At 42.9% G+C, this 25,838-nt stretch overlaps 1 protein-coding gene across 1 annotated transcript in view; it reads left to right on the top strand.

Annotated features, from left to right (window-relative positions):
• Positions 1-4,139: 4,139 nt before the first annotated feature.
• Positions 4,140-25,838, top strand: part of LOC133248194 (antigen WC1.1) — a 63,266-nt gene continuing 41,567 nt past the window's right edge. Inside the window, exons 1-6 of the mRNA XM_061418016.1 lie at positions 4,140-4,455; positions 9,395-9,715; positions 16,888-17,196; positions 17,290-17,607; positions 24,763-24,855; positions 24,932-25,246. Coding sequence (XP_061274000.1) covers positions 4,383-4,455; positions 9,395-9,715; positions 16,888-17,196; positions 17,290-17,607; positions 24,763-24,855; positions 24,932-25,246 — 1,429 coding nt within the window. The 5' untranslated portion in view covers positions 4,140-4,382. The remainder of the gene's footprint in view (positions 4,456-9,394; positions 9,716-16,887; positions 17,197-17,289; positions 17,608-24,762; positions 24,856-24,931; positions 25,247-25,838) is intronic.

Raw genomic sequence — 25,838 nt, 5'->3', positions numbered from 1 at the left:
GGACTGGCATCTCGTTTCATACATGACGTTTCACATCTTCTTTTCTCTCTTCCCCTAGATGATGTCTGGGATGGGAGGGTTTCTTACTTCCCAACAGCAGAGGGGAAGGGTCCTTGGTCTGCATGCTCTCCATTTAGAATCTGCTTGTCTTTGATTTAGTAGCTTTGATTGCTCTGGGCTCTGGGTATCTGAAGCTGCACTATGGAGGAATGAATGAGGCCAATTCAGTGCCACGCTGTTAGATGTTGCTGGTTATAGACTGTAAAGGGCTGAAGAGAGAGGATGGGCTGGACCTCAGCCAGCTCATGCCCAAGCTCATCACATGCCCTTGTGATGAAGTGGTCTTTAGTAAAGAAGCCTTTACCAACCTTGGTCTCATTCATACAAGGAACACAGATGGTGAGGTGGGTCTCCAAAACTTTGGTGTAACAAATCAATTAATTGTTTCCTTTTAAAGTTGTATAGTTATTTTTTAATCCAAAAATATTTTGTATATTAGTCACTCTGATTGGTCCTGAAAATGTCCCTCTACCAAGGATATTTAATTATTAATTTTCCCAGCAAAGAGATTACTTAACCTCTGAAACCTCCATATTTTCATAGTGATTTGGGTATAATAATGGTACATATTGTATTGCTTTACAATCCATAAGATGAAATAAGCAGTCTAAGTTAAAGAACAGGATTCTTCCTGCTCTTTACTTCTGCACTTGTAATTCAATATAGAAGCTGTTAAACTAACTTTTTTTATAACAGAATTTCTTCCTGTTACAGTTATGTGTGGTTTGAATTGAAAATATGCCAAAAGATAAGTATATAAACATCTGGACCACATGGCCATATCTGATTAAGACCAGACCAGGAGGCTTCATGGTGTTCACCTGTCAGTGTGCTGAGGTCTGTCTTCTTTATCTTCGGATATACAAAGATGCAGCATTTATACATGTTTACAACTGGCTCTCTCAGCACTGCTCTTGGAATGGGGCCAGCCTTGTTTCCGGTATTGCAATTGACTGCATTCATTGCAGAAAAGTGTAGAAGTGAACCATACATAGCTTATATCATTTAATCATATTGAAATATCATTACAACAATTGACACAACTTGCATTGTGCTGTTAAGTCCTCACATCAAGTTAAATTATATCTCAAAAGATTTCTTTTGATTGAAATGATTTGTGCAAAATATCTGGCTGACATCCATTCATTCAGGTATACAAGAGACACCATTTAGGTGTCTCTTAGCAGGCATTGGGGATAAGGAGGTGAATTAGACACAGAACATTTACCAAGTCCATTTATAAAGTAAAATTAGCAAGTAAACAACTTAATTCATGAGGTTCACAGTTGGTAAGGTCGAGGTTCATGAGCAGTAGAACCTCTGTCTGGGGCACAGAGAGAAAGGGCAATGTGTGGAAGACTCACAACTCTGGCCCCAATCACTGTCACAGCATGTGGTTCCTGGGAGAGTTCTGAGAGCTCCAGTCAAGGCTCCAGGTAACAGAATTGAATTCCTGTTCTAGAGCCCTGGGATTCCTGGGATGGGATGGAGAGAGGGGCCCTAATATTGTTTCTCCACCAAGATGATGTACTACTGTTGACTAGTCATATCTCTTACTAATGCCAACTCATTTAATTCTAACCAAAACTCTGTCATCTATACACAAGTATAACTCTTCTTTTACAGACAAAGCCACTATACAGAGAATGTAAGGACCCTGTTCAAGGTCACACACATGGTATGTGGCTGAGCTCTGAGTCAGGCCAGGCAGACTGGTTCCTGAGCCTGTTCTCCTGACCCCTGAAGTTCATATGGACACAGCTGGGTTAGTGTCCTCCCTAAAGCTTCCCTCCTTCAAATCTTGGATAAGATGGGACACTGAGATTTCCTTATGTGTCAGAGAAGACGAATCTTCATCAGAGGGTGAGTTGGTCCATGCTGACCCTGCATCCCCAGCTCTGGGTAGAGGGTGCTGCTGGGCCCAGCCTGCCAGGCCTGGGTTAACCCCTCCTTCCAGCCCACTCCATCCTTATAATGGGGTATGGAGTCCCTAACAGTATGTTACCTACGAGATCTCAATCCTGAGGTGAGACTACGTGTACCTGGTTCACTAAATGCATCCCTGTGTCATCCTGTGGGAGGAATGACTGGACTCCAGGAAGCACGTCCTGTGTTCTAGGTGTTTGTCTGGTGGTTTCCGGTGATGCTGCAGAGTCCATAACTGGGTAAGGAATGGTGACTCTGGGTCCCAGGGGGAGTAGAGCATCGACTCTAGTGACTGAGCAGATCCTGTTCCTACCCTAGCACCTGAGTTTATATTCGGGTTCTGACATTTATAATCGGTTATTATCACTACTGTGTTAAGCATCCAGAAGGAGATGGGGTTCATGTACAGATGGGGGCTTGGAAGTCAGAGGAACACAGGACAAGTGTTATAAAATAACAGGTTAATATTAACATATTTAGAGGGAGAAAAGCATGTGTTCAATTGACTTTTCTCCCTTTTCATTTACCTGAGTCTCAAGTAGGAAGGATGGGTATGGCAGGACAGAGAAACTGTGTCTGCTGACCGGGATGAGGGGTCCTTCCAGTGGGGGATGTGACAAGCCTGTGGACTGGTCCACAGCTTCCCTCCGTGTTGGTTTCATTAAGACCTTCAGGTGTGGGTGGGGAAGGGTGTGACGCCATCTCTGAGCTCTGGTGGGGACTCTGGGGCGTGTGTGTCACAGGTGGGTCCTTCCCAAGTTTGTGCTGAAATGATGAGAGTCAGCGTGAGGGGGCCTCACGGTGGGTTTGTGTGGACCAGAAGGTGTATCATGGGAATCTTGAGCCTGAGGGAGTATGAGGAATGAGGGCAGTTTGTTAGTGACCTTGACTTTCGATGGGGGAGCTCTGTCTTGCATCCTTACTGCTCTTCTCTGTCTCTATATGCATCCCTGGGCTACTTTCTGGAGAGCATCTGGGGGCTTCTCTGATCAGTGGGACACAACAAGGCAGCAATGGCCACACTGGACATCAGTCCCTCCTGCTTGGCTCTGTGCCCTCAGTCCACCTGGAATTCCGTTCTTGCCGCCAACTTTCCTCTTGAACTCAGAATGAATGGACTTCTCTTTTCTGCTTTGTTAGCATCTTCTTTGCCCCTTGCCTGCAGCCAGAGTGCAGCAGAATACTTTCTATTTATCATTCTCTCTGGGGGCAGTTCCCTTAAATAATATTTTGCATCTTCTTTAGTTATGGCTAATAATACAGGTGGGTTCTGAATCCTATCAAACCAAACTTTCCCTTTCCAAAGGCAGAAATCGTGAAGTTTAGAAAATGTTAATCTTTCTAAGCTATGTATTTTCTTCTATAGAGCCCCACTCCTATTTTGGAGGGTTAGGGTTGAATGATGACTACTACTTTCTCTTTGTTTCCTGTAACAGCAATCTCTTTCTCTCCTGAAGCATCATTTGTTGACTAGGTGAAAGGGGTATTTCATATAAAATGAAATGCAATAAAGGGAAAGGGATTTAGCATGTGTGAAAATCCCTTATAGGGCTTCCCAGGTGGTTCAGCAATAAAGAACCCCCCTGTCAATGCAGGAGACACAGGAGACATGGATTTGATCCTTGGGTCTAGAGGAACCCCTCGAGAAGGAAATGGCAATCCACTCTAGTATTCTTGTTTGGGAAAGCCTATGGACGGAGGAGCCTGGCGGGTTACATCCCAGGGGTCACAAAGAGTAGGACACAACTGAGCATAAATACACCTTCTCCAGGACCCAGTCTCCAGATCATTCTGAGAAGAGAAGAAAGACGAGCAGACTCATCCCCTCAACTTAATGGTTTCCACCTCACCCTCTCCATGGTCACCTGTGAATTCCTGAAATCCTTGTCCTCATTTTCTGCTGGCCCAATAAATATTCTTGTATTTCAAGCCTTCTTGTAGTACTCTGCTTCCAGCCTGAGGTCAGTACTGGGAAGATCAGTGTTTGATTCCACTAGAGTTATTCCCCGAGGGCCAATCGTTTCCACAACCTGACTCTGTGAAATCTCAGTCCTTGGGGATTGGCCAGGGTGATCAGAGGAAAGAAAGGTACTCATAGTTTTCTACGCCAGCCCTGATTATGGGGCCTGGCTCTCAGGACCACGGAAGAAGGAGGTCAAAGGACCGTGTTGCTCATATAAGGAGATGTTGAAGATTCAGAAGCTCATTGGTGTCTGAGCTGCAGAAAGTGGCAGATGCAGCCTCCGATAGTGCCTGAAATGGTGAGAGGTGTCGCTATTGGCTCTCGGGAGGGAGGGTGTAAGGGGTGGTCTATATAGACCCCAGTCGGCACCCTGACGCCTCCTCACAGGCTGATCCTGCAGCTGGGACTGTGACCTTGAGGACGTGGGGTCAGGATGGCTCTGGGCAGACACCTCTCCCTGCGGGGACTCTGTGTCCTCCTCCTCGGCACCGTGGTGGGTGGTCAAGGTAAGAGCTGCCCCTGTCCTGGGTCCACAGCAGGGAGTGGATGCCTTGATGAAGGGAAAGGTGTGTGGAGTTGTGGAGCTGCAGTCTTAGTGTTTTTCACCAAAAAGGAAGCACTGTGGCTGAGAATACTGGTCCGTCTCCTGTGGGGGGTCCACTGGTCATAGCGGCAGATTTTACAGAGCAGTGAGGTTTGGTCTGGACCGAGCTGGGTCAGCCTGAGTCTCCTCCACTGTCTCCCTTGTCCTCAGGGAGCTTCGAGGGTCCCAATGGCTCCCAGTGTGTGCAAGTTCCAGCGACTAACCCCAGCTGGGACTCTGGGCTGTTCCCACCCGCTCCACGTGCCTGGTATGTGAGCACTGCCCCTGGGTCCCCATGTTTCCTGTGTCTGTGCTCCTGTAGGCTCTGTGCTTGTGTTTTTTTTTTTTGTGTGTGTGTGTGTATGTGTGCAGGTGAGGAGTGTGTGAGGGTGTGCGTGTGTGAGGGTATGAGAAGTATGTGTGTGTGTGTGTGAGGAGTGTGTGAGGGTGTATGTGTGTGTGAGAAGTTTATGTATTTGTGTGTGTGAGGGTTTGAAGAGTGTGTATGTGTGTGTTTGGAGTATGTGAGGAGTGTCTGAGTGGTGTATGAGGGTGTGAGGAGTATGTGAGGGTGAGTGAGGGTGTGTGAGGAGTGTTTGAGTAGCGTGGGAGATTGTGTGAATTTGTGTGAGAATATGTGTGTGTATGTGGGAGTGTGTGAGGCTGTGTGTGTAAGGGGGATGGAGCCTGTCTGCATGACAGGAACGGGGCTGCTGAGCATGGACTGAGTCCATTGGCCTGTGAAGCACACAGGGTGTCCACAGGGCTGGGTGTCACGGCCACTCCTTGTAACTGGATCAGAGATAATCGTGCACCTGCCTGCCTCTCTCCGGCTCCCATCCCCCAGGCTCCCCTCTGCTTGTTGACGTGTCTGCCCAGCACTGGGCTCTGTGAGAGGTTCTGTCTGCTGGCCTTGCCTGTTCCCACCAGGTGTCATTAGGGAGCAGAGAAGCCCGCATCCAGGAGAGGGGACCACTTGTCTGTAGAGATCAGTTGATGCATAGCCTCAGGTGTCTAAGTTCCCAAGTCCCTGCCCCAGTCCCGGTGACTCATTTTCTGATGTGCTGGGAGCCTGGGATGGTCCTTTTCCCTCCCAGGATCTGCTGTGACTCTGTAGGGAGCACTTTCTCTCGTGCCCTCTCCTGTCCCTCCCTGGGAGCTGCTTTCCCCTGAGTGAGAGTGGAGTATGTTATCAATCCTTCTTCATGGTCTGCAAGGTTTCTTTGGACAAATATGCCAATCTCCTTACGGGAGTCCTCTTGGGTGACAGGATATTTTTCTTCTCTTTAGACATTTAGAATTCTCTCTTTGTCTTTGCTTTTGGATGGTTTACTCTGTGCGTCTTGGAGAAGGCTGTTTTGAATTGAAATTTTGGGGTTACTTATTAGCTTCTTGAACTTACATGTCCAGATTTCCCCCAAGTTTTGGAAATTCTCAGTCTTTCTTTCTTTGCTAGGTCTCCTGGCTGCATGCGGGCTTTCTCTAGCTGCGGTAAGCAGGGGCTGCTCCTCGCTGCAGTGCACAGACTTCTCATTGTGGTGGCTTCTCTTGGTGCAGAGCACAGGCTCTAGGTGCACAGGTTTCAGCAGCTGTGGCACACCAGCTTAGTTGCTCTGCGGCATGTGGAGTCTTCCTGGACCAGGGATTGAACTCACGTCCCCTGCACTGGCAGGCGTATTCTTATCCACTTCATCACCAGGGAATTCCTCAGCCATTATTTCTTTTCTCCTGTGACTCCATTCAATACATTGTTTCTTTTTATGGTGTGCATAGTTCCCACTGCTTTCTATATTCTTTTCATTCTCTTTTTGTTCCTCTATTCAACTGATCTTTCTTCTAACTTTTTGGTTCTTTTTTTTTTTTCTTTTCCTTGGTCATGTTTGTTGTTGAATCTCTGTACTGAATTCTTCAGTTTACTCATTGTATTGTGTTCATGCTAAATCACCTCCGTCATGTGTGATTCTTTGTGACCCCATGGACTGTAGCCCTCCAGGGTCCTCTGTCCTTGGGATTCACCAGGCAAGAATACTGGAGTGGGTTGCTATGTACTCCTCCAGGGGATCTTCCAGACCCAGGGATTGAACTCGAGTCTCTTACATCTCCTGCACTGGCAGATGGGTTCTTTACCACTAACGTCACCTGGAAAACCCATTCATTTATTATTCAGCTTCAAAATATCTGGCTAGTTCTTTTTTTTTTTTTTAAGTATATGTCTTTATTGCTCTTATTTTATTTGTATTATTTTCCTGTTATCCATAAATATTTGAATTTTCTTGTAACTCTCTGAGCATCTTTTGAAGTATTATTTTGAATTCTTTGTCAGGCAGTTCTTGGATCTCCATTAATTTGAGCTGGTTACAAGAGGTTTACTGTATTCCTTTGGTGTCATTCTCTTGTAGATGTCTGCACATTTAAAAAAGCTGTCACCTCTGCCAGACTCTATGTCCTGATTCAGTAGAGAAAGCCTTTCACTTCTGGGTAGTGGCACACTGGAATGTACTGAGGGTGCCAAGTGCAGAGGCATAAGGTGGCACTGGGTCCGGGAGGGCATGAGGCTGTTTGGCTCAGGCTGCTGATGTCCACAGCACTGACAACTGTGTGGTGTTTGGCAAGTGTTGCAGGGGGTCTGCTGTCACTGGAATGGTAGTTAGTGTTCTCAGCAGTGCCTCTGGTTCCAGAGCCTAGGGTCATGACCAGCAGTGGTAGTGGCCAGAGCCAATGGTGTGTGCACATTTGGCTTTGGGGGCCTGTTGCAGGTGCCTCTGTCGGGGAGTTAATGGTTGCAGGTGCTCAGGTTGTGGGAAGGCCTAGGAAGACAGCAAAGGCCAAGACCAACAATGGCTCATTGCTCAAACTCATGTCCATTGAGTTGGTGATGCTATCTAACATCTGATCCTGTGCTGCTCTTCTCCTTGTCCTTCAGTCTTTCCCAGCATCAGGGTCTTTTCCAATGAGTCAGCTCTTTGCATCAGGTGGCCAAAATATTAGAGCTTCAGCTCCAGCATCAGTCTTTTCAATAAATATTCAGGGTGGATTTCCTTTAGGATTGACTGGTTCTATCTCCTTGCTCTCCAAAGAACTCTCAAGAGTCTTCTCAAGCACCACAGTTTGAAAGCATCGATTCTTCAGGGCTCAGCCTTATTTACTGTCCAACTCTCACATCCATTCATGACTACTGGAAACCATCATCTGTGCTGTTATTAATTCTTTCAGGGGTAAAATCTGCTGCATCTGTCTGCAGAGCACGTCACTGTGAACTGTGATTTCTCCTGTCATGTGGTTGCTATTGGTCCTTTGCTCTTCTTTCTTATGCCTAGCCATCTCTATAAGACTGGCTCAGCTTTGCAGGTCTGCGTGAAGTGAACCTGAAGCAGGACTTTCATATGGTGCCCCCAAAGGCTAGGGACACTGGTTACTCAGCCTGCTCTTACCCTCCTGGTGAGAGGAACTCTCCTGGCACCCTTTACTCTGAGTGATTCTGGTTTGGAGGATGTAATGATGCCTCCAAAATGATAGTATCTTGGCATGGTCAAACTTCTTAGGGTACTCAGATCTTCTGGAGCTGTTTTTGTTACTGATGGCTGTCTAAGTTTGGTCTTTTTTCATAGGATGGAGGCTGCTGTCTCCTATATCAGCATTTTGGTAATGGCACATTTGAGGTCTTTATTCTTTGAGAGAATGGTTTTGAGTGTAGAATTTTAGATTGGCAATTTTATTTTTTTCTTTCGGTAAATCTAAGGCTTCAGTCTACTCTACCCTGACATCTCTTTTTGTTCTTGGGGTTTTAGATGTTAGTATAGATGTTTCTCAATTTTATATACCTAGTCTTTATCTTAGTATTTTTCTTTCTGTCAATTTTCTGCTGTTATTTTCCATTTTAGTAAAAGTAAGCTAGGTATGGTGCAGTAAAAATACAAAATGTATCCTTACATAACATGTTCTGTTCACTTTGGCAGGACTTCTGCTATGGTAATTCTTCAAGCACTCAGGTTGTTGGATTCTCCACCATTGTATTATATCCCACTGTGATACAAGGCTGCAGTATTCACTGTGGTAGAAAAATATACTGGCTCTTAAATGTTTCTATGTGGAAGTGACATCATTTGTTCTGCCGCTTTGTTGAATGAGCCAGATCACATGGTTATGCTTAACTTCAAATAGGCAAGGAAGTATTACTATTTCCACATGCTCATAAAAAGAGAATTTTAAATGTTGTTGAACACTAGTAATGTCTCCATCTATAATGTTCCTACAAATGAACTCCTTTTTAATGCAGAAACCAGAGTCGTCTTAAAACTTAATCGCTAAAGTGACATCTGATCACTTTTTTCAAATTCCATTTGTTAGATGCGTGTTACTAGGTACATTGGAGTGTGGATTACACAAGGACATGAACACCAGGTGGCAGGAATAGCCAGGACATTTCAGAGCCTGTTACCCCAGCCTCTGTTCCTGAGCTGGATGAGATGCTCCTTACGGACAGGGAAGGAGAGGGACGATTCCTTCCCAGATCCGGGGCCATGAGCTGTAACTGATGGGGAAGCTGGGCCCTAGTAGCCATGGGCACATCTACAGGGAGGGCAGCATCCAGAGTCTCTGAAGGCCTGTCCTCGGTGGTGTCCCTGGAGCTGGTTCTACAGGCTCGTGAGAAACACCTGGTGCATCCCTTCCTGCTCCAGGTTCAGTGATGGCACATTGGGAGCTTAGAGTTAGCCACGGTGGGAATGTTTATATCACAGAGGTCAGGAAATACTATATCCCATGCACTCTTTTACTCCTCAGAGAGCTTACATTTTAAACATACACCACTACATGGTCTCCTAAAATCTCTCCTGTGTCCTGTGTCTGTGTCTCTCTTGCAGCTCTGGAGCTGAGGTTGAAGGATGGAGCCCATCGCTGTGAGGGGAGAGTGGAAGTGAAGCACCAAGGAGAATGGGGCACAGTGGATGGTGACAGGTGGACATTGAAGGATGCATCTGTAGTGTGCAGACAGCTGGGGTGTGGAGCTGCCATTGGTTTTCCTGGAAAGGCTTATTTTGGGCCAGGACTTGGCCCCATTTGGCTTTTGTATACTTCATGTGAAGGGACAGAGTCAACTGTCAGTGACTGTGAGCATTCTAATATTAAAGACTATCGTAATGATGGCTATAATCATGGTCGGGATGCTGGAGTAGTCTGCTCAGGTAAGTCCTGTCTGGTCTGTGTGGGGATCTCTAGCAGGAAAAGCCTCTGTCTTATTACCAGAATGACTGAGATTATGGATACAGCCTTTAGAGCATACTTGGGTGAAGGATCTTTGTGATGTGTCACAGGAGACAGAGAGGTGAGGTCAAAAGTTTCATACAGATACAGCTTCTGGGTTCGGCTTCTGTGATGTAGTCTCATCATGGTAATTGTTCTGTTTTCTTTGATGTAATGGTCACTAGGGTGTGGCTACATGGTGAGGGGAGGGGTCGTAAAAGAGTTGTGGGCAACAAGGTTTATCATACTCATAGGGTCTAAAAGAGTCACACTCCTCCATGTTGGTATGTAGAGGATGTGACGATAGAAAACGCTCAACCAAGCAATCGTGACCCCAAATGGCATGTGAAGACCTGCGGACAAGTGACCATACCAGGGGTCAGGGTGCAGTTACACAAGGAAAAGGTGTGAAGGGATTTCACTGGTGCATCTAAATGTCTCTAGGTCACAGTCAGAGGAAGCCAAAGTGGGACTTGTGGCAGAAAACAATCTCATCACACTGGTGCACCTGATCAACCGAGTGGGGAGCTCACATCACATTTGCAGGGATGTTGAGGGAGCAGGAAAATGCAGTCTTGAAGTTTACAACACAGCAGCTGGAGTGCATCACGTATAAGAGGCAGTGAAGCTAAGAGGACCTGAAGTGACTCCTAAGAAGTGCTCAGTGCTGTCTATGTGTTTGACCTGTGCCAAGGTGGATGCAGTAAAGACAGCAGTGAAACTAGGGTGTGGGTGGGTGTTCACAGTATTTGACAGAGAGGCTTCTAGTTGTTATCATAATTGTGGATTAGATGTCCAGGATATTAATCCCATCAGAGCAGCTGGACTGGAGGAAGATATTGTTGGTTATCACAGTGAGTTTCCTGAAGTAGGGAGCTGGTCTTAGGCAAGAATCACCCCATCTGATGTGATCGTGGGACAAGGGAGCCCTGAGGACATCTGCAGTAGGTCCTTAGCAGCCACAGCCAATCAGCTCTTGGGTGTTTATGTTGAGGAAGATCATTGGAAAAGTGATCTTTTCTAATCTCACCTTCAGCAGATCTTTGATGATTCTAGTTGAAGCCCTTAAGAAAACAATTCTTTTCCTTTTTAAAAGGTACTTTATTGAGGTATGACTGACACACAAAACTGCTTGATAAGCATGCATTTGTGAAACCATTACAGCACTATGTCATAAATCTATTCATCTCTTCAAAAGTTTTCTTCCATTCTCTTTATTATTCTTATTAAAATAATTATTTTCAAGGTGCTTTTAAATTTTAGTTAGAAACTTTTGCTTTAAGCAAACCTGTTTTCTGGCATCTCAAGTAACCTTTGTCATTGTGACAATGTCCTAATCATGGTTCCAACTGCAGATAAATTTGTGGAAACACTACAGGTGTCTCTACCATATTTTGATAAATCAGCATCTGAACGAAAATGGAGTGTGTGATGTTTGAACTTTCTGTGAAATTAGAACTCCGAATGTTATCATCCTAAGAAGATTGATGTCTTGATATTAATTCCAGTTAAGATACACTTAAAAGTAAAGAATTGGAGAATGCTCTGATATTTAAACACTGCTTGTGGTTTGTACTCCCTGACTACCATTGCTCTAACTTAGGCTCTCACATTTTTATGAATGGTTCCAGGTTCCTTCTAGTTCTCTTTTTGTCACTAGTTCCCTCCCCTTGGTCTGTCTTTTCTGTATTTTCAGACATGTTTTAATGATGAAGTTAAGTGGTGGTGATTTAGTAGAGATAAGATTAGAATAGCTTGTCTTTTCATTATCTTAATCAAAATTGAACTCTTGGAGTTTCTTCTGCTTAATCTTAGGAGTCAGGTATGGAAGAGAAATTTCAGCCTCAGTAGTGGATTGTTGGAAGTGGAGTACTGTGTTTAGGAGAAATCTAGAGTAGAAACAATGACTAGAGAAGGCTGTAGAGAAGCTTGTTTGAAATAAGGAGGAGCTTTCAATGAGGGGCTAAACAAATTGAGAAGGACTGTGGTGCAAGTGTTCCAAGTTGCTTCAGTCCTGTCCTACTCTTTGTGACCCCATGAACCATAGGATTCTCCAGGCACGAATACTGGAGTGGGTTGCCATTTCTTTCTCTAGGGGATCTTCCTCACCCAGGGATCAAACCTGGGTCTCCTTCGTTGCAGGCAGAGTCTTGATTATCTTCTGAGCCACCAGGCACTACAGTACTGAAGTGCAAAATGGTGAGGGGATGAAGATGCGAGGATTGCAGGAGGGGAGGGTTGGAAAGATGCAGGTCAACTCGTACATTCACCACAGCCTCTGTGTTACACTTCCTTCCTGCCCTCATTCTTTCCCTCCCTCTCTTCCTTTATCCTGTTGTGGGAGTCATTTCTGAGCTCTGTGGAAGTGCTAGCATTTGGAGGTTGCAGTTTTCTTAGAGGAAAGTTTTTATAATACGGATTCTGTTTATTTAACAAATATAAGTTTACTCATATTTTTCTCTTTTTTTTGTATCAGATTTTGGTGAGTTGCGTTTCACAAGTAATGCATTTTCAAGGACTAGGCCCACTTTACAAAAAAATTTCAATTTAGAATAACACTGGTTCATATCTCTTATCTTTAAATGTTGGGAAGATCTATAATGATATTCCTCCTTTTGTTACTGGTGTTGTTAATTTGTGTTCCCTCTTTTTTCTTAATTGATTTTGCTAGAAGATTATCCGTGTTAATGTTCTTTTTAAGAGAATCACTAATGGACCCTATTGATTTTTTTGATTTGTATTTGCTTTCTACTTAGTTGATTTCTGTACTCAGTTTTCACTCCTCTTTTTCAGTTATGATTTTCTGTGATAGCTCAGCTGGCAAATAGTCTGCCTGCAATGCAGGAGACCCCTGTTTGATTCCTAGGTCAGGAAGATCCCCTGGAGAAGGGATAGGCTACCCACTCCAGTTTTCTTGGGCTTCGCTTGTGGCTCAGCTGGTAAAGAATCTGCCTGCAATGCGCGGCACCTGGGTTCAATCCCTGGGTTGGGAAGATCCCCTGGAGAAGGGAAAGGCTGCCCACTCCAGTATTCTGGCTTGGAGAGTTCCATGGACTGTATAGACCACGAGGTCATAGAGTCAGACACGACTGAGTGACTTTCACTTTCCAGTTATGATTGTTGTTGCTTTTGTAGATTCTTGAGTCTTGGATCACTTTCTTCTGTTTCTATGTTTATTCTAATGTAGGTATCAAGGAAGCATCAAGGTTCTAAATTTTCTTCCAAGCATCATTTTATTTTTAAGCCACCAGATTTGCTAGTATATAATTTCTTTTGTATTTTATTACCATAAAATGTTTCTTTTTTTCTGAATGTATTCTTTGTCTTATAGTCTGACTTTGTATGATATTAATATAGATACTGTATACAGCCTTCTCTGATTTGTGTTTGCATAGTATATAATTTTTTACCTTTTTAATATGTTTCTGTGTTTATATTCAAACACATATGTATTTATAGGCAGTATATTGTTTTGTCTTATTTTATCTGGTCTGATCATCTTGTTTTTTATTTGGAGTACTTAAATTATTTACCTTTAATGTAATTATATACATTATGTATATAATGTAATTATATACATATAATTGTGTTTAAGTGTACTTGCCTGCTATTTGTTATATCTTTGTTCCTATTTTAATCATTGAGTATATTATTTTATCTTAAAACTCTATTGGCTTATTAATCATATCAGATTTTTAGGTGATAATGTTGATTTTTTTTTAAATTTTAAAATAATTTTTATTTATTTTTGGCTGTGCTGGGTCTTCATTGCTGCATAGATTTTTCTCTAGCTGTGGAGATCAGAAGCTACTCTCTAGTTGCAGTGCACAAGGTCTTCACTGCGGTGGCCTCTCTTGCTGTGGAGCAAGGCTCTATGGTGCTCAAGCTTCAGTAGTCGTGGCTCCTGGGCTCTAGAGCACAGGCTCACTAATTGTGGTGCATGGGCTTATTTGCTCCGTGGTATCTGGGATTTTCCTAGACCTGGGATCAAAACCGCATCTCTTGCATTGGCAGATGGATTGTTCGCCACTGAACCACTGGGGAAGCCCATGTTGAATTACTAATCTTTAATTACATTCTACCTTGAAATGATGTTATGTCGCAACATGCAATGTCAGTCACTATAGTTTTCTTCCACTTTGGTCATTGGTGCTGTCATTGTCATACGTTCTACTTACAAATTTATTATGAATCTTGTAGTTTGTTGCTAATATTTTTGCTTTAAATCTTCTAATAGAGAATCAACATCTAGCACAGACTCTATACCTTTGAGTGGATCCATGTTTTCATCTGCTGTCATGTCCCTTTAGCTTGAAGAACTTTCTGAGGCAGTTTTGTGTAGTGTGTGTCTGGTGGCCTCCAATTCTATCATTTTTCATTTATCTGAAGTCATCTTAATTTTCATTCAGTTTTGAAAAGTATTTTTATAGGTGATTCAATTCTAGAGTAACAAATGCCCAACCCCAATACTTTAAATATGTTTTTACATTGTCATCTGACTTTCACTGCCTCCAACAAAAAGTCAGTAGATAATACTTATCCTTTTGTTCTGCTGTATATAGTGTGTCAAATTTCCCTGGCTGCTCTTAAGATATTTTTGTTTGTTTGTTTGTTTACCACTGAATTTCAGTATTTACATTGTCATGTTTTCTGAGAATGATTTCGATACCTTGTTCGGGGTTTGTTTAGCTTTTTGAATCAGTGGATTTATAGTTTTCAATAAATTTGGAAAAGATTTCATTTATCTTTTCTTAATATTTTTCAGCACAGCCCTTATTCTGAATCTCCAAATACGCATATTTTATATATTTTTATATTATCCTACATGCCATGGAGTTTCCATTCATATTTTTCTGCCTTTTTACTCTCTTTGGTTCAGTTTAGATAGTCTCTACTTCTGTGTTTTACTTCCCAGTTCTTCTATTCTGCAATGTCTAGTCTCTTGTGTAATTAATCCAAATAATTGTTCATTCCAATACTATATTTTTTCAGTTTTAGAAGTCTCATTTGTTTATTTTTCCTAGTTTTCCTCCCTGTTTATTTTGATTGTTCATTAAGCATATTGATATTAGTGGTTTAAAGATATCTTCAGCCAATTCAATCATTTCTGTAATTTCTGAAGTTGATTTAAATGATTATTTTTTAAAAATGTGTTATGGGTTACATTTTTCCCCTTTGGAAATTCTAATAATTTTTTGGTTGGATGTTGGGCATCACTAAGCAGTCCTTTACCAGTAAGAACTTTAGAAATAAATAATCAGAACACATCTAAAAATCAGGGAATTGTACTTGATGAATCAAATAAAGTTTTTTCATTGGGTTATTTTCATTCTGTTCAAAATGTGTTCCTCTAATGACCAAATGATGAACTTTTATTTTTAATAAAAAAAAAAACACTTTTATTTTTCTCTCCTTTAGTTTTAAAACTTCCTTGATCCCACCTTGCCTGCCGTATGCCCCACCTACACCCTACTTCTACAGCAGTAGCTATCCTTTCTGATTTTCTTTTCCATTCATCTGTGTCTTTTAAAATTGTGTTTGCTTGTCTGAAGTGGGAGAAATGAAAAAGGATAGCAGCTTAAGTGGTAGATGGGAGGAGCAGAGGGTGATGTAATATGCTAACAACCTATTCAACAAGTGTTTCCCACAAATATTTACATATTTTGTCTGTATTGAGGCTTTTTCAACTTGGAACTCTCCAAATGATGGCTTGTTTGCTCACTTCCTCCTCCTTCTCCTTCTTCTTCCTCCTTTTAGAATTGTAAACCATTCAACATGCCATCTTCTTTTAGAATTGTAAAACATGCATGAAAGAAATTAAAGACAATATAATCAATGGAAAGTCATTCTGTGCTTCTGGGCTGGAGGAAGTAATATTGTTAAAATGCCTGTACTTGTCAAAGTGATCTACAGATTTAATGCAATTCCTATCTAAATCCCAATGGCATTCTTAATAGAAGTAGAGAAAACAGTCTTAAAATAGAAGTGTGTGGTTTAATTTTTATATATTCATGAATTTCCTGTTTCCTTATTACTATTGAGTTTTATTTCTATCCCATTATGGTCATGAAAGATATTATTTTAATATTTTTGAATTTGTTAAGACTTATTTGTAACCTAGCCTGGAGAATATTTCATTTGTGCTTGAGAAGAATGCATATTGTTCTGTTGTTAGAATTAGTACAATGATAGTATTAAAATCAATTAGCATTTTCTATGAGTCCTGTTTCAGAAGAAAAACCTTTAATAGGAGATGATCTGGAAACTCAGCTGTCTGGTAAGGTCCCACTGAGAACACACACTCTACCAGGTCCTTTGACAAATCCTAGGGTTTCAAGAGAGATGGCCGGGACTCTCTGTGACTCTCTGAGTTTTCTTAACTCATCTTCTTTCCCACTAAGGTCACTGAAGAAATTAATGGAATTTTTGCCATTGAAAAGACAAGATGTGATGACATAAACACGAATTAGTAATAGTGTCCATATTTCTTCTCTGGAGGCGTCACCCATCTACAGGTTGGCATCCCCTCATGGATCCAGCCTCAAGACTTTCCCTCACCTAAGTCACTTGAGAACTAGCTCCTGGGAGAGAAAACTGATCAAAATATTAGCCCCACAAGTTCCAGGAAAGCTTTCTAAGCTTGTCTGGATGCTAGGTCTCTCATATCATAGCCCATGTTTCTCTGGGTGGGTTCCGTTCTGCATATCTCTACTTTCAAGTGCTGGCATATTACACATTATCCTTGGATCTGTAGGTATTAGGCTGCTAAATGAGAAATTCACTTCTTCAACCAATGCTAAAAGATGTGTTTCCAGTATTCAGCCATTCCAATGATCTGAATTGGGCTCTGTAGTTTCTAGGCTCCTAGACCGAGGAATTCAGATTTCTAACCAGTCTCAAAGTGTATGTTCTTAGGATTCAGCCACTCCAAACTGACCTTGTAATCCTCCTGAATTTCTGTTTAGAAACCTGCTCAAGAAAATTCAATTATGACACTAACTATCAAAGACTCTCTACATGCTCCACTTCTAAAAAGAAAAACTTTCACACCACGGCCTGTAATGTGCAGTTTCAAGTCAGTACCATGAACACTGGTTTTGTTGTTTCCTCTTAGGATTTGTGCGTCTGGCTGGAGGGGATGGACCCTGCTCAGGGCGAGTAGAAGTGCATTCTGGAGAAGCTTGGATCCCAGTGTCTGATGGGAACTTCACACTTGCCACTGCCCAGATCATCTGTGCAGAGTTGGGTTGTGGCAAGGCTGTGTCTGTCCTGGGACATGAGCTCTTCAGAGAGTCCAGTGCCCAGGTCTGGGCTGAAGAGTTCAGGTGTGAGGGGGAGGAGCCTGAGCTCTGGGTCTGCCCCAGAGTGCCCTGTCCAGGGGGCACGTGTCACCACAGTGGATCTGCTCAGGTTGTTTGTTCAGGTGAGATGCAGGTCAGGCCTTTCACCTCTGTGAACACCCTATTCAGGTGAGAAAGTCATGTGATTTTGCTGAAACTCTGTCTTCTTCTACCAGCATACTCAGAAGTCCGGCTCATGACAAACGGCTCCTCTCAGTGTGAGGGGCAGGTGGAGATGAACATTTCTGGACAATGGAGAGCGCTCTGTGCCTCCCACTGGAGTCTGGCCAATGCCAATGTTATCTGTCGTCAGCTCGGCTGTGGAGTTGCCATCTCCACCCCCGGAGGACCACACTTGGTGGAAGAAGGTGATCAGATCCTAACAGCCCGATTTCACTGCTCAGGGGCTGAGTCCTTCCTGTGGAGTTGTCCTGTGACTGCCCTGGGTGGTCCTGACTGTTCCCATGGCAACACAGCCTCTGTGATCTGCTCAGGTAAGAGAGAGGAAAGGGCTACTGGTACTCAGGATGGTCCTGGAGTGAAATGTTTCCAAGAGCAGAGAGTGAGGGAAAATGGACTTCAAAGTCAGATATTTCTTGGTGAAATATGGATCTTCTCATTGTTCCTTCATTTTTCAGGCCAGGGCAAGAAGTGTGAAGGGGAATAATATACTTTTAAGCAACATTGTTGCTTACTTATAATCATAGAAAACAGTGTAGGAGCAGTAAGTATAGACCTCAGTATGAACCCCAACCCAGAGCAACAGAGAGAATGTCCCCAGCACCACAGTCACTGTCGTCCCCTCTCTACAGGGAAAAGCACTTACTGAACTTCTACTCACGTAGAAAGTTTTATCAATTTTTGAACTTTATATAAAATGATGCAGTATGATGCATCTTTTGTATCTAATTTCTTTAGACTCAAAATTATGTTTGGGATTCACTCATGATGTTGTATATTGTAGCACTTTATTTTTTTTTTTATTACTGTAGAGTATGACTTTGAATGATCACATGACCATGTACTGATCAATTCTACTGACAGTTTAAATCTGAGTTGTTTCCAGTTCTTGACTATTATAAATATGATATTACAACTTACCATGACAATGTCTTTGGATGCAAATATGTGTTACTTACTTTCCATGTTTAACCCTTGGTCTTTTATTTTCTTTTTCTTAATCAAATGGTGTCCTTTGATGAACTCATTTCTTAATCTTATGGAAACATAACTTGCCAACTTTTTCCTGTACATTTAATGCTTCTTATAGCCTTTAAAAGAGAATTTTTGCCTACTCCAAGATCATAAAAACATTCTCCATGAGCGTCTTATGGAAATTTTATTATCTTTCTCTTGCATATAATTGTGCATTCCTTCTGGGATTGATATCGGTGTAAGAAGAGGGTCAGGTTTCATATGGACATCCAATTAACTCAGTCTTTTTCTGAAAAGATTCTTTTCCCCACTTCAGTGCCGCCTTTGTCATAAGCAGAAGGGCAAGTATGTCTGTCCTTTTTAAGACTCTCTATTCTGTTCCATGTTATCATTTGTCTATCCTTGCACCATTACTGCATTTTCTTAATTATCATAACTTTGTCATTGTTGTTGTTCAATCGCTAAGTCATGTGTGACTCTTTGTGACCCATGAACTACAGCTCACCAGGCTTCCGTGTCCTTTACTGTCTCCCAGAGTTTCAATGGAGAAGGCAATGGCAACCCACTCCAGTACTCTTGCCTGGAAAATCCTATGGACGGAGGAGCCTGGTAGGCTGCAGTCCATGGGATCGCTAAAGAGTCGGGCGACTGAGTGACTTCACTTTCACTTTTCACTTTCATGCATTGGAGAAGGAAATGGCAACCCACTCCAGTGTTCTTGCCTGGGGAATCCCAGGGACGGGGGAGCCTGGTGGGCTGCCATATATGGGGTTGCACAGAGTTGGACACGACTGAAGCGACTTAGCAGCAGCGGGAGCAGAGTTTCAAACTTTGTAGTTAGTCTTAATAACTTTAATTTACAAGAGTTACTTTATATTAACTCCTCTAAATTTGTTGCTTTTCTTACCAACTGTGATGGTCATTCTTGGTTGCTTGTATTTTGTATCAATTTAGAAATCAGCTTGTCATTTTCGCCAAAAGAAAAGCTTAAGGGTATTTTCACTGGGATTACATTTAAAAATTTGAGAGGAGACAAAGAAATTTGAGGATGATTGACATTGACAATGTTGAGTTTTCCAAATCATTGACATAATACATCCTTCCATTCAGTTAGATCTTGAATTTTTCTCAGAGATTTTGCCCATCTTCTACTAGGATTTCTCCTAGGTATTTTATTTTTGATGTCATGAGTATTTTTGTGGAAGTGTCCTGGCAATGAATTCTCTTTGAGTTGTTTTCATCTTTTAATTTTTAAAATTTTGATGTCATTTGAGACATTAAAATGTTGGGAAAGTTATATAAAAATTCCTTTATGACCTTTACCTGGGTTTCTAAATGTTAGTATCAATATTTCCCTTTAATCTCTCTGTGTGTGTGAGTGTCTTTCCTTCTCGATTCCCCTTCTGCCCCATTTCTTCCTGAATATGTCAAATCTTTCTGAATTAAGTTGAAGCCATGATGTTCCTTTACCCTTAGGACACTTCTGGGAATTTCCTTACAGAACCAGAGTTCAGTCAAGTCTTTAAATGACTTCAGCCCCAGGTGACATCTAATTGCAGCACTGAAAGACCCCACTGGAAGACTGCCAAACTGAGTCTTCTTCTGATTAATGACCCAAAGTCATAAGCAAAATGAAGTATATATTCTTTTTCTTCAGCTAAAAGTTTTTCCTTTTCATGTTGATCAAATTGCTAACATCTGTTGAATCACAGAAAAAGCAAGAGAGTTCCAGAAAAACATCTACTTCTGCTTTATTGACCATGCCAAACCTTTGACTGTGTGGATCATGACAAACTGTGGAAAATTCTGAAAGAGATGGGAATACCAGACCCCCTGACCTGCCTCCTGTATGCAGATCAAGAAGCAATAGTTAGAACTGGACATGGAAAAAGAGACTGGTTCCAAACTGGGAAAGGTGTATGTCAAGGCTGTATGTTGTCACCCTGCTTATTTAACTTATACGCAGAGTGCATCATGTGAACTGCTGGGCTGGATGAAGCACAAGCTGGAATCAAGATTGCCAGGAGAAATATCAATAACCTCAGATATGCTGATGACACCACCTTTATGGCAGAAAGCAAAGAGGAGCTGAAGAGCCTCTTGATGAAAGTGAAAGAATAGAGTGAAAAAGCTGGCTTAAAACTCAACATTCAAAAAACTAAGATCAAGGCATCCAGTCCCATCACTTCATGGCAAATAGATGGGGAAACAATGGAAACAGTGACAGATTTTATTTTCTTGGGCTCCAAAATCACTGTAGATGGTGACTGCAGCCATGTTTTAAAAGACATCTTCTCCTTGGAAGAAAAGCTATGACAAACCTGCTGCTGCTAAGTCACTTCAGTTGTGTCCAACCCTGTGCGACCCCATAGACGGCAGCCCACCAGGCTCCCCCTTCCCTGGGATTCTCCAGGCAAGAACACTGGAGTGGGTTGCCATTTCCTTCTCCAATGCATGAAAGTGAAAAGTGAAAGTGAAGTCGCTCAGTCGTGTCCGACTCTTTAGCGACCCCATAGACTGCAGCCTACCAGGTTCCTCCGCCCATGGGATTCTCCAGGCAAGAGTACTGGAGTGGGGTGCCATTGCCTTCTCCGACAAACCTAGACAGCATATTAAAAAGCAGAGACATTACTTTGCTGACAATTGTCCATTTGGTCAAATCTGTGGCTTTTCCAGTAGGCATTTATGGATGTAAGAGTTGGACCATAAAGAAGGCTGAGCGCCAAAGAATGGATGCTTTTGAACTGTGGTGTTGGAGAAGACTGCTCTGAGTCTCCTGGACTGCAATGAGATCAAACCAGTAGGTCCTAATGGAAATCAGTCCTGAATATTTATTGGAAGGACTGATTCTGAAGCTGAAGCTGCAATACTTTGGCTACCTGATGAGAAGAATTGACTCATTGGAAAAGACCCTGATGCTGTAAGATTGAGGGTGGGAGAAGAAAGGGATGACAGAGGATGAGATGGTTGGATGGCATCACCGACTTGATGGACATGAGTTTGAGCAATCTCCAGGAGTTGGTGATGGACAGGGAAGTCTGGCGAGGTGCAGCCAATGGGGTCACAAAGAGTTGGACATGACTGAGTGACTGAACTGAACTGGGCTAAATTTTGGGGGAAAATCTTCTATACAACAATGTCACCAGAACTCTTGTCATGTGACCTGAATTTCTACATTGAAGACTATCCTCTGATCTTGCACTGTGATGTTTCCACCTTATGCTGAGCTAGTGCATGACTACTATTATTCTTTAATTCTTAATTTCAGCTAACACATTTTTCAGCTCTAGAAGTACTTCACTTTTGTTATCATTTCTCTGCAAAGATACACATTTTGTCTATTATTTCCATAAACACTTTAATCGTGGCTATTTAAATTCTCTGTCAGGTAAATCTAGCAGGTGAAAAATCTGGGAAATTCTTTCCAATGTCTCCTTTTTCCTTTCTGTTTTTCACGAGATCTATTTTATTTAAGTGTTTGTTTTAAAGTTAGACATTGAAGAAATTATAGAAATCCTTCAGAAAGAATTTTGTTTTGCTTTTACTTATGGATAGATTTGGCCTTCCTTGGTGACTCAGATGGTAAAAAATCTGGCTGCAATGCGGGAGACCTGGGTTTGATCCCTGGATTGGGAAGATCCCCTGGAGGAGGGCATGGCCAACCATTCCAGTATTCTTGCTTGAAAAATCCTATGGGCAGAGGAGCCTGGTGGGCTATAGTCCATGGGGGTCACAAACAATCTGACATGACTGAGCAACTAAGCACAGCACAGGAATAGATTTAGGGATACAACAACTTATTTAACTCATTCTTATAGCAACACTTGGGTTAAAACAAAAATTGTGATACTGTCAGAAGCAGAACTCTCCACAGAGAAGGTGAACAATAAGAGTATGATAACTTTACTGCTGGGTCACGGCTTTCATAGCAAACATCCTCTTCCAAGAACACAAGAGAAGACTCTACACATGGACATCACCAGATGGTCACAACCGAAATCAGATTGATTATATTCTTTGCAGCCAAAGATGGAAAAGCTCTATACAGGCAGCAAAAACAAGACTGGGAGCTGACTGTAGCTCAGATCATGAACTCCTTATTGCCAAATTCAGACTTAAATTGAAGAAAGTGCGGAAAAGCACTAGACCATTCATATATGATCTAAATCAAGTCCCTTATGACTATACGGTGGAAGTGAGAAGTAGATTTAAGGGACTAGATCTGATAGACAGAATGCCTGATGAACTATGGACAAAGGTTCATGACATTGCACAGGGGACAGGAATCAAGACCATCCCCAAGAAGAAATGCAAAAAAAGAAAATGGCTGTCTGAGGAGGCCTTCCAAATAGGTGTGAAAAGAAGGGAAGCAGAAAACAAAGGAGAAAAGGAAATATATACCCATTTGAATGCAGGGTTCCAAAGAATAGCAAGGAGATAAGAAAGCCTTCCTCAGTGATCAATGCAAATAAATAGAGGAAAACAACAGAATTGGAAAGACTAGAGATCTCTTCAAGAAAATTAGAGATACCAAGGGAACATTTTATGCAAAGATGGGGTCAATAAAGGATAGAAATGGTATGGACCTAACAGAAACAGAAGATATTAAGAAGAGGTGGCAAGAATACATAGAACTGTACAAAAAAGATCTTCACAACCTGGATAATGATGATGGTGTGATCACTCACACTCACCTAGAGCCAGACACCCTGGAATGTGAAGTCAAATGGGCATTAGGAAGCATCACTACTAACAAAGCTGGTGGAGGTGATGGAATTCCAGTTGAGCTCTTTCAAATCTGAAAGATGATGCTGTGAAAGTGCTGCATGCAATATGTCAGCAAATTTGGAAAACTCAGCAGTGGCCACAGGACTGGAAAAGCTCACTTTTCATTCCAATCCCAAAGAATGCTCAAACTACCACACAATTGTACTCATCTCACATGCTAGGAAAGTAATGCTCAAAATTCTCCAAGCCAGGCTTCAGCAATATGTGATCCATGAACTTCCAGATGTTCAAGCTGGCTTTAGAAAAGGCAGAGGAACCAGAGATCAAATTGCCAACATCTGTTGGATCATCAAAAAAGCAAGAGAGTTCCAGAAAAACATTTATTTCTGCTTTATTGACTATGCCAAAGCCTTTGACTGTGTGGATCACAATAAACTGTGGAAAATTCTGAAAGAGATGGGAATACCAGACCACCTGATCTGCCTCTTGAGAAACCTGTATGCATGTCATAAAGCAACAGTTAGAACTGGACATGGAACAACAGACTGTTTCCAAATAGGAAAAGGAGTACATCAAGGCCGTATATTGTCACCCTGTTTATTTAACTTATATGCAGAGTACATAATGAGAAACACTGGGTTGGATGAAGCACAAGCTGGAATCAAGATTGCTGGGAGAAATATCAATAACCTCAGATGTGCAGATGACACCACCCTTATGGAGGAAAGTGAAGAAGAACTGAAAAGCCTCTTGATGAAGGTGAAAGAGGAGAGTGAAGAAGTTGGCTTAAAGCTCAACATTCAGAAAATGACGATCATGGCATCTGGCGCCATCACTTTGTGGGAAATAGATGGGGAAACAGTGGAAGAAGTGGCTGACTTTATTTTTTTGGGCTCCAAAATCACTGCAGATGGTGACTGTAGCCAAGAACTTAAAAGACGCTTACTCCTTGGAAGGAAAGTTATGACCAACCTAGACAGCATATTAAAAAGCAGAGACAATACTTTGTCAACAAAGTTCCATCTAGTCAGAAGCTATGGTTTTTCCAGTAGTCATGTATGGATATGACAGTTGGACTATAAAGAAAGCTGAGCACCAAAGAATTGATGCTTTGAACTGTGGTGTTGGAGAAGACTCTCGAGAGTCCCTTGGACTGCAAGGAGATCCAACTAGTCCATCTTAGAAGAGATCAGTCCTGGGTGTTCATTGGAAGGACTGATGAAGCTGAAACTCCCGGTACTTTGGCTACCTGATGTGAAGAACTCTATCATGTGAAAAGGCCCTGATGCTGGGAAAGAGTGATGGCAGGAGGAGAAGGGGAGGATAGAGGATGAGATGGTTGGATGGTATCATCGACTGGATGGACATGGGTTTGGGTGGACTCCGGGAGTTGGTGATGGACAAGGAGGCCTTGCGTGCTGTGGTTCATGGGGTTGCAAAGAGTCAGACATGCCTGAGTGAATGAACTGAAGTGAACTGGATACAGCTTTCATATAAGCTCCATCAGGAGGGATTGGGGGCAGGAGAAGGGGATGACAGAGGATGAGATGGCTGGATGGCATCACCGACTCAATGGAGGTGAGTCTGAGTGAACTCCAGGAGATGGTGATGGACAGAGAGGCCTGGCCTGCTGCAATTCATGGGGTCTCAAAGAGTCGGACACGACTGAGTGACTGAACTAACTAACTAACCAAGTCATTATTTCCCTTAATTCAGTTTCCTGTTCTTCAACCCTTCCAGACTTCTGATCATTGTTGTTTCTTCAGGAAACCAGATCCAGGTGCTTCCCCAGTGCAACGACTCCGTGTCTCAACCTACAGGCTCTGCGGCCTCAGAGGACAGCGCCCCCTACTGCTCAGGTGAGGGTCCCACAGGACAGAAGACCCTTCTCATTCCCCAGGTCGATGCCCCATTGTCCCATTTCTCTCTCCTCAGACAGCAGGCAGCTCCGCCTGGTGGACGGGGGCGGTCCCTGCGCCGGGAGAGTGGAGATCCTTGACCAGGGCTCCTGGGGCACCATCTGTGATGACGGCTGGGACCTGGACGATGCCCGCGTGGTGTGCAGGCAGCTGGGCTGTGGAGAAGCCCTCAATGCCACGGGGTCTGCTCACTTCGGGGCAGGATCAGGGCCCATCTGGTTGGACGACCTGAACTGCACAGGAAAGGAGTCCCACGTGTGGAGGTGCCCTTCCCGGGGCTGGGGGCAGCACAACTGCAGACACAAGCAGGACGCGGGGGTCATCTGCTCAGGTCTGAGCCGCACACTGTCCACAGGCTGGGGGAGGGGTGCGGCCTTGGAGGACGGGGTCTGAGCCCTGAGGGAGAGATGCTGAAAGGACCAGCGAAGGAGGCTTCCTCCCATGGAGCCTGTCTTTCCAGCAGACGTGAAGACGATGTGCTTTCACTTCCTCCCGCAGCAGCTGCGGATCTGGTCGTCTCTTCTCAGCAGTGTTTCCTGGCAGAGCCGATTTTTACAGTTTTTCTTGAAAGCAGGGCTCTCTCCAGTTACATACAAAAAATTTAAACCCACGGTACTAGTTTCCGTTTGCTTCAGTAACAATTTTAAATTAGTGGGTTAAAACAACATACATTTATTTCCTTTGGGGGAGAATCTATTTCTTGTCTTTTCAATGTTCTAGATTAAAAAAAAAAAAAAAAGAAAGTCGCACAATCGTGTCTGACTCTTTGCGATCCCATGGACTATATCCTGCCCTGCCCCTCTGTCCATGGAATTCTCAAGCTTCTAGACACTGTCTACATCCCTTGGTTCACAGCCTCCTTCATCCATTATCAGGCCAGAAATGCTGCAGGCCTCCAGATATTAGCCAGAGTCACATTTCTC

This window comes from Bos javanicus, chromosome 5 (assembly GCF_032452875.1).
Source record: "Bos javanicus breed banteng chromosome 5, ARS-OSU_banteng_1.0, whole genome shotgun sequence".
Classification (NCBI taxonomy): domain Eukaryota; kingdom Metazoa; phylum Chordata; class Mammalia; order Artiodactyla; family Bovidae; genus Bos; species Bos javanicus.
The sequence above is the reverse complement of the archived record's forward strand: the minus strand, read 5'-3'. Positions and strand labels throughout refer to the sequence as shown.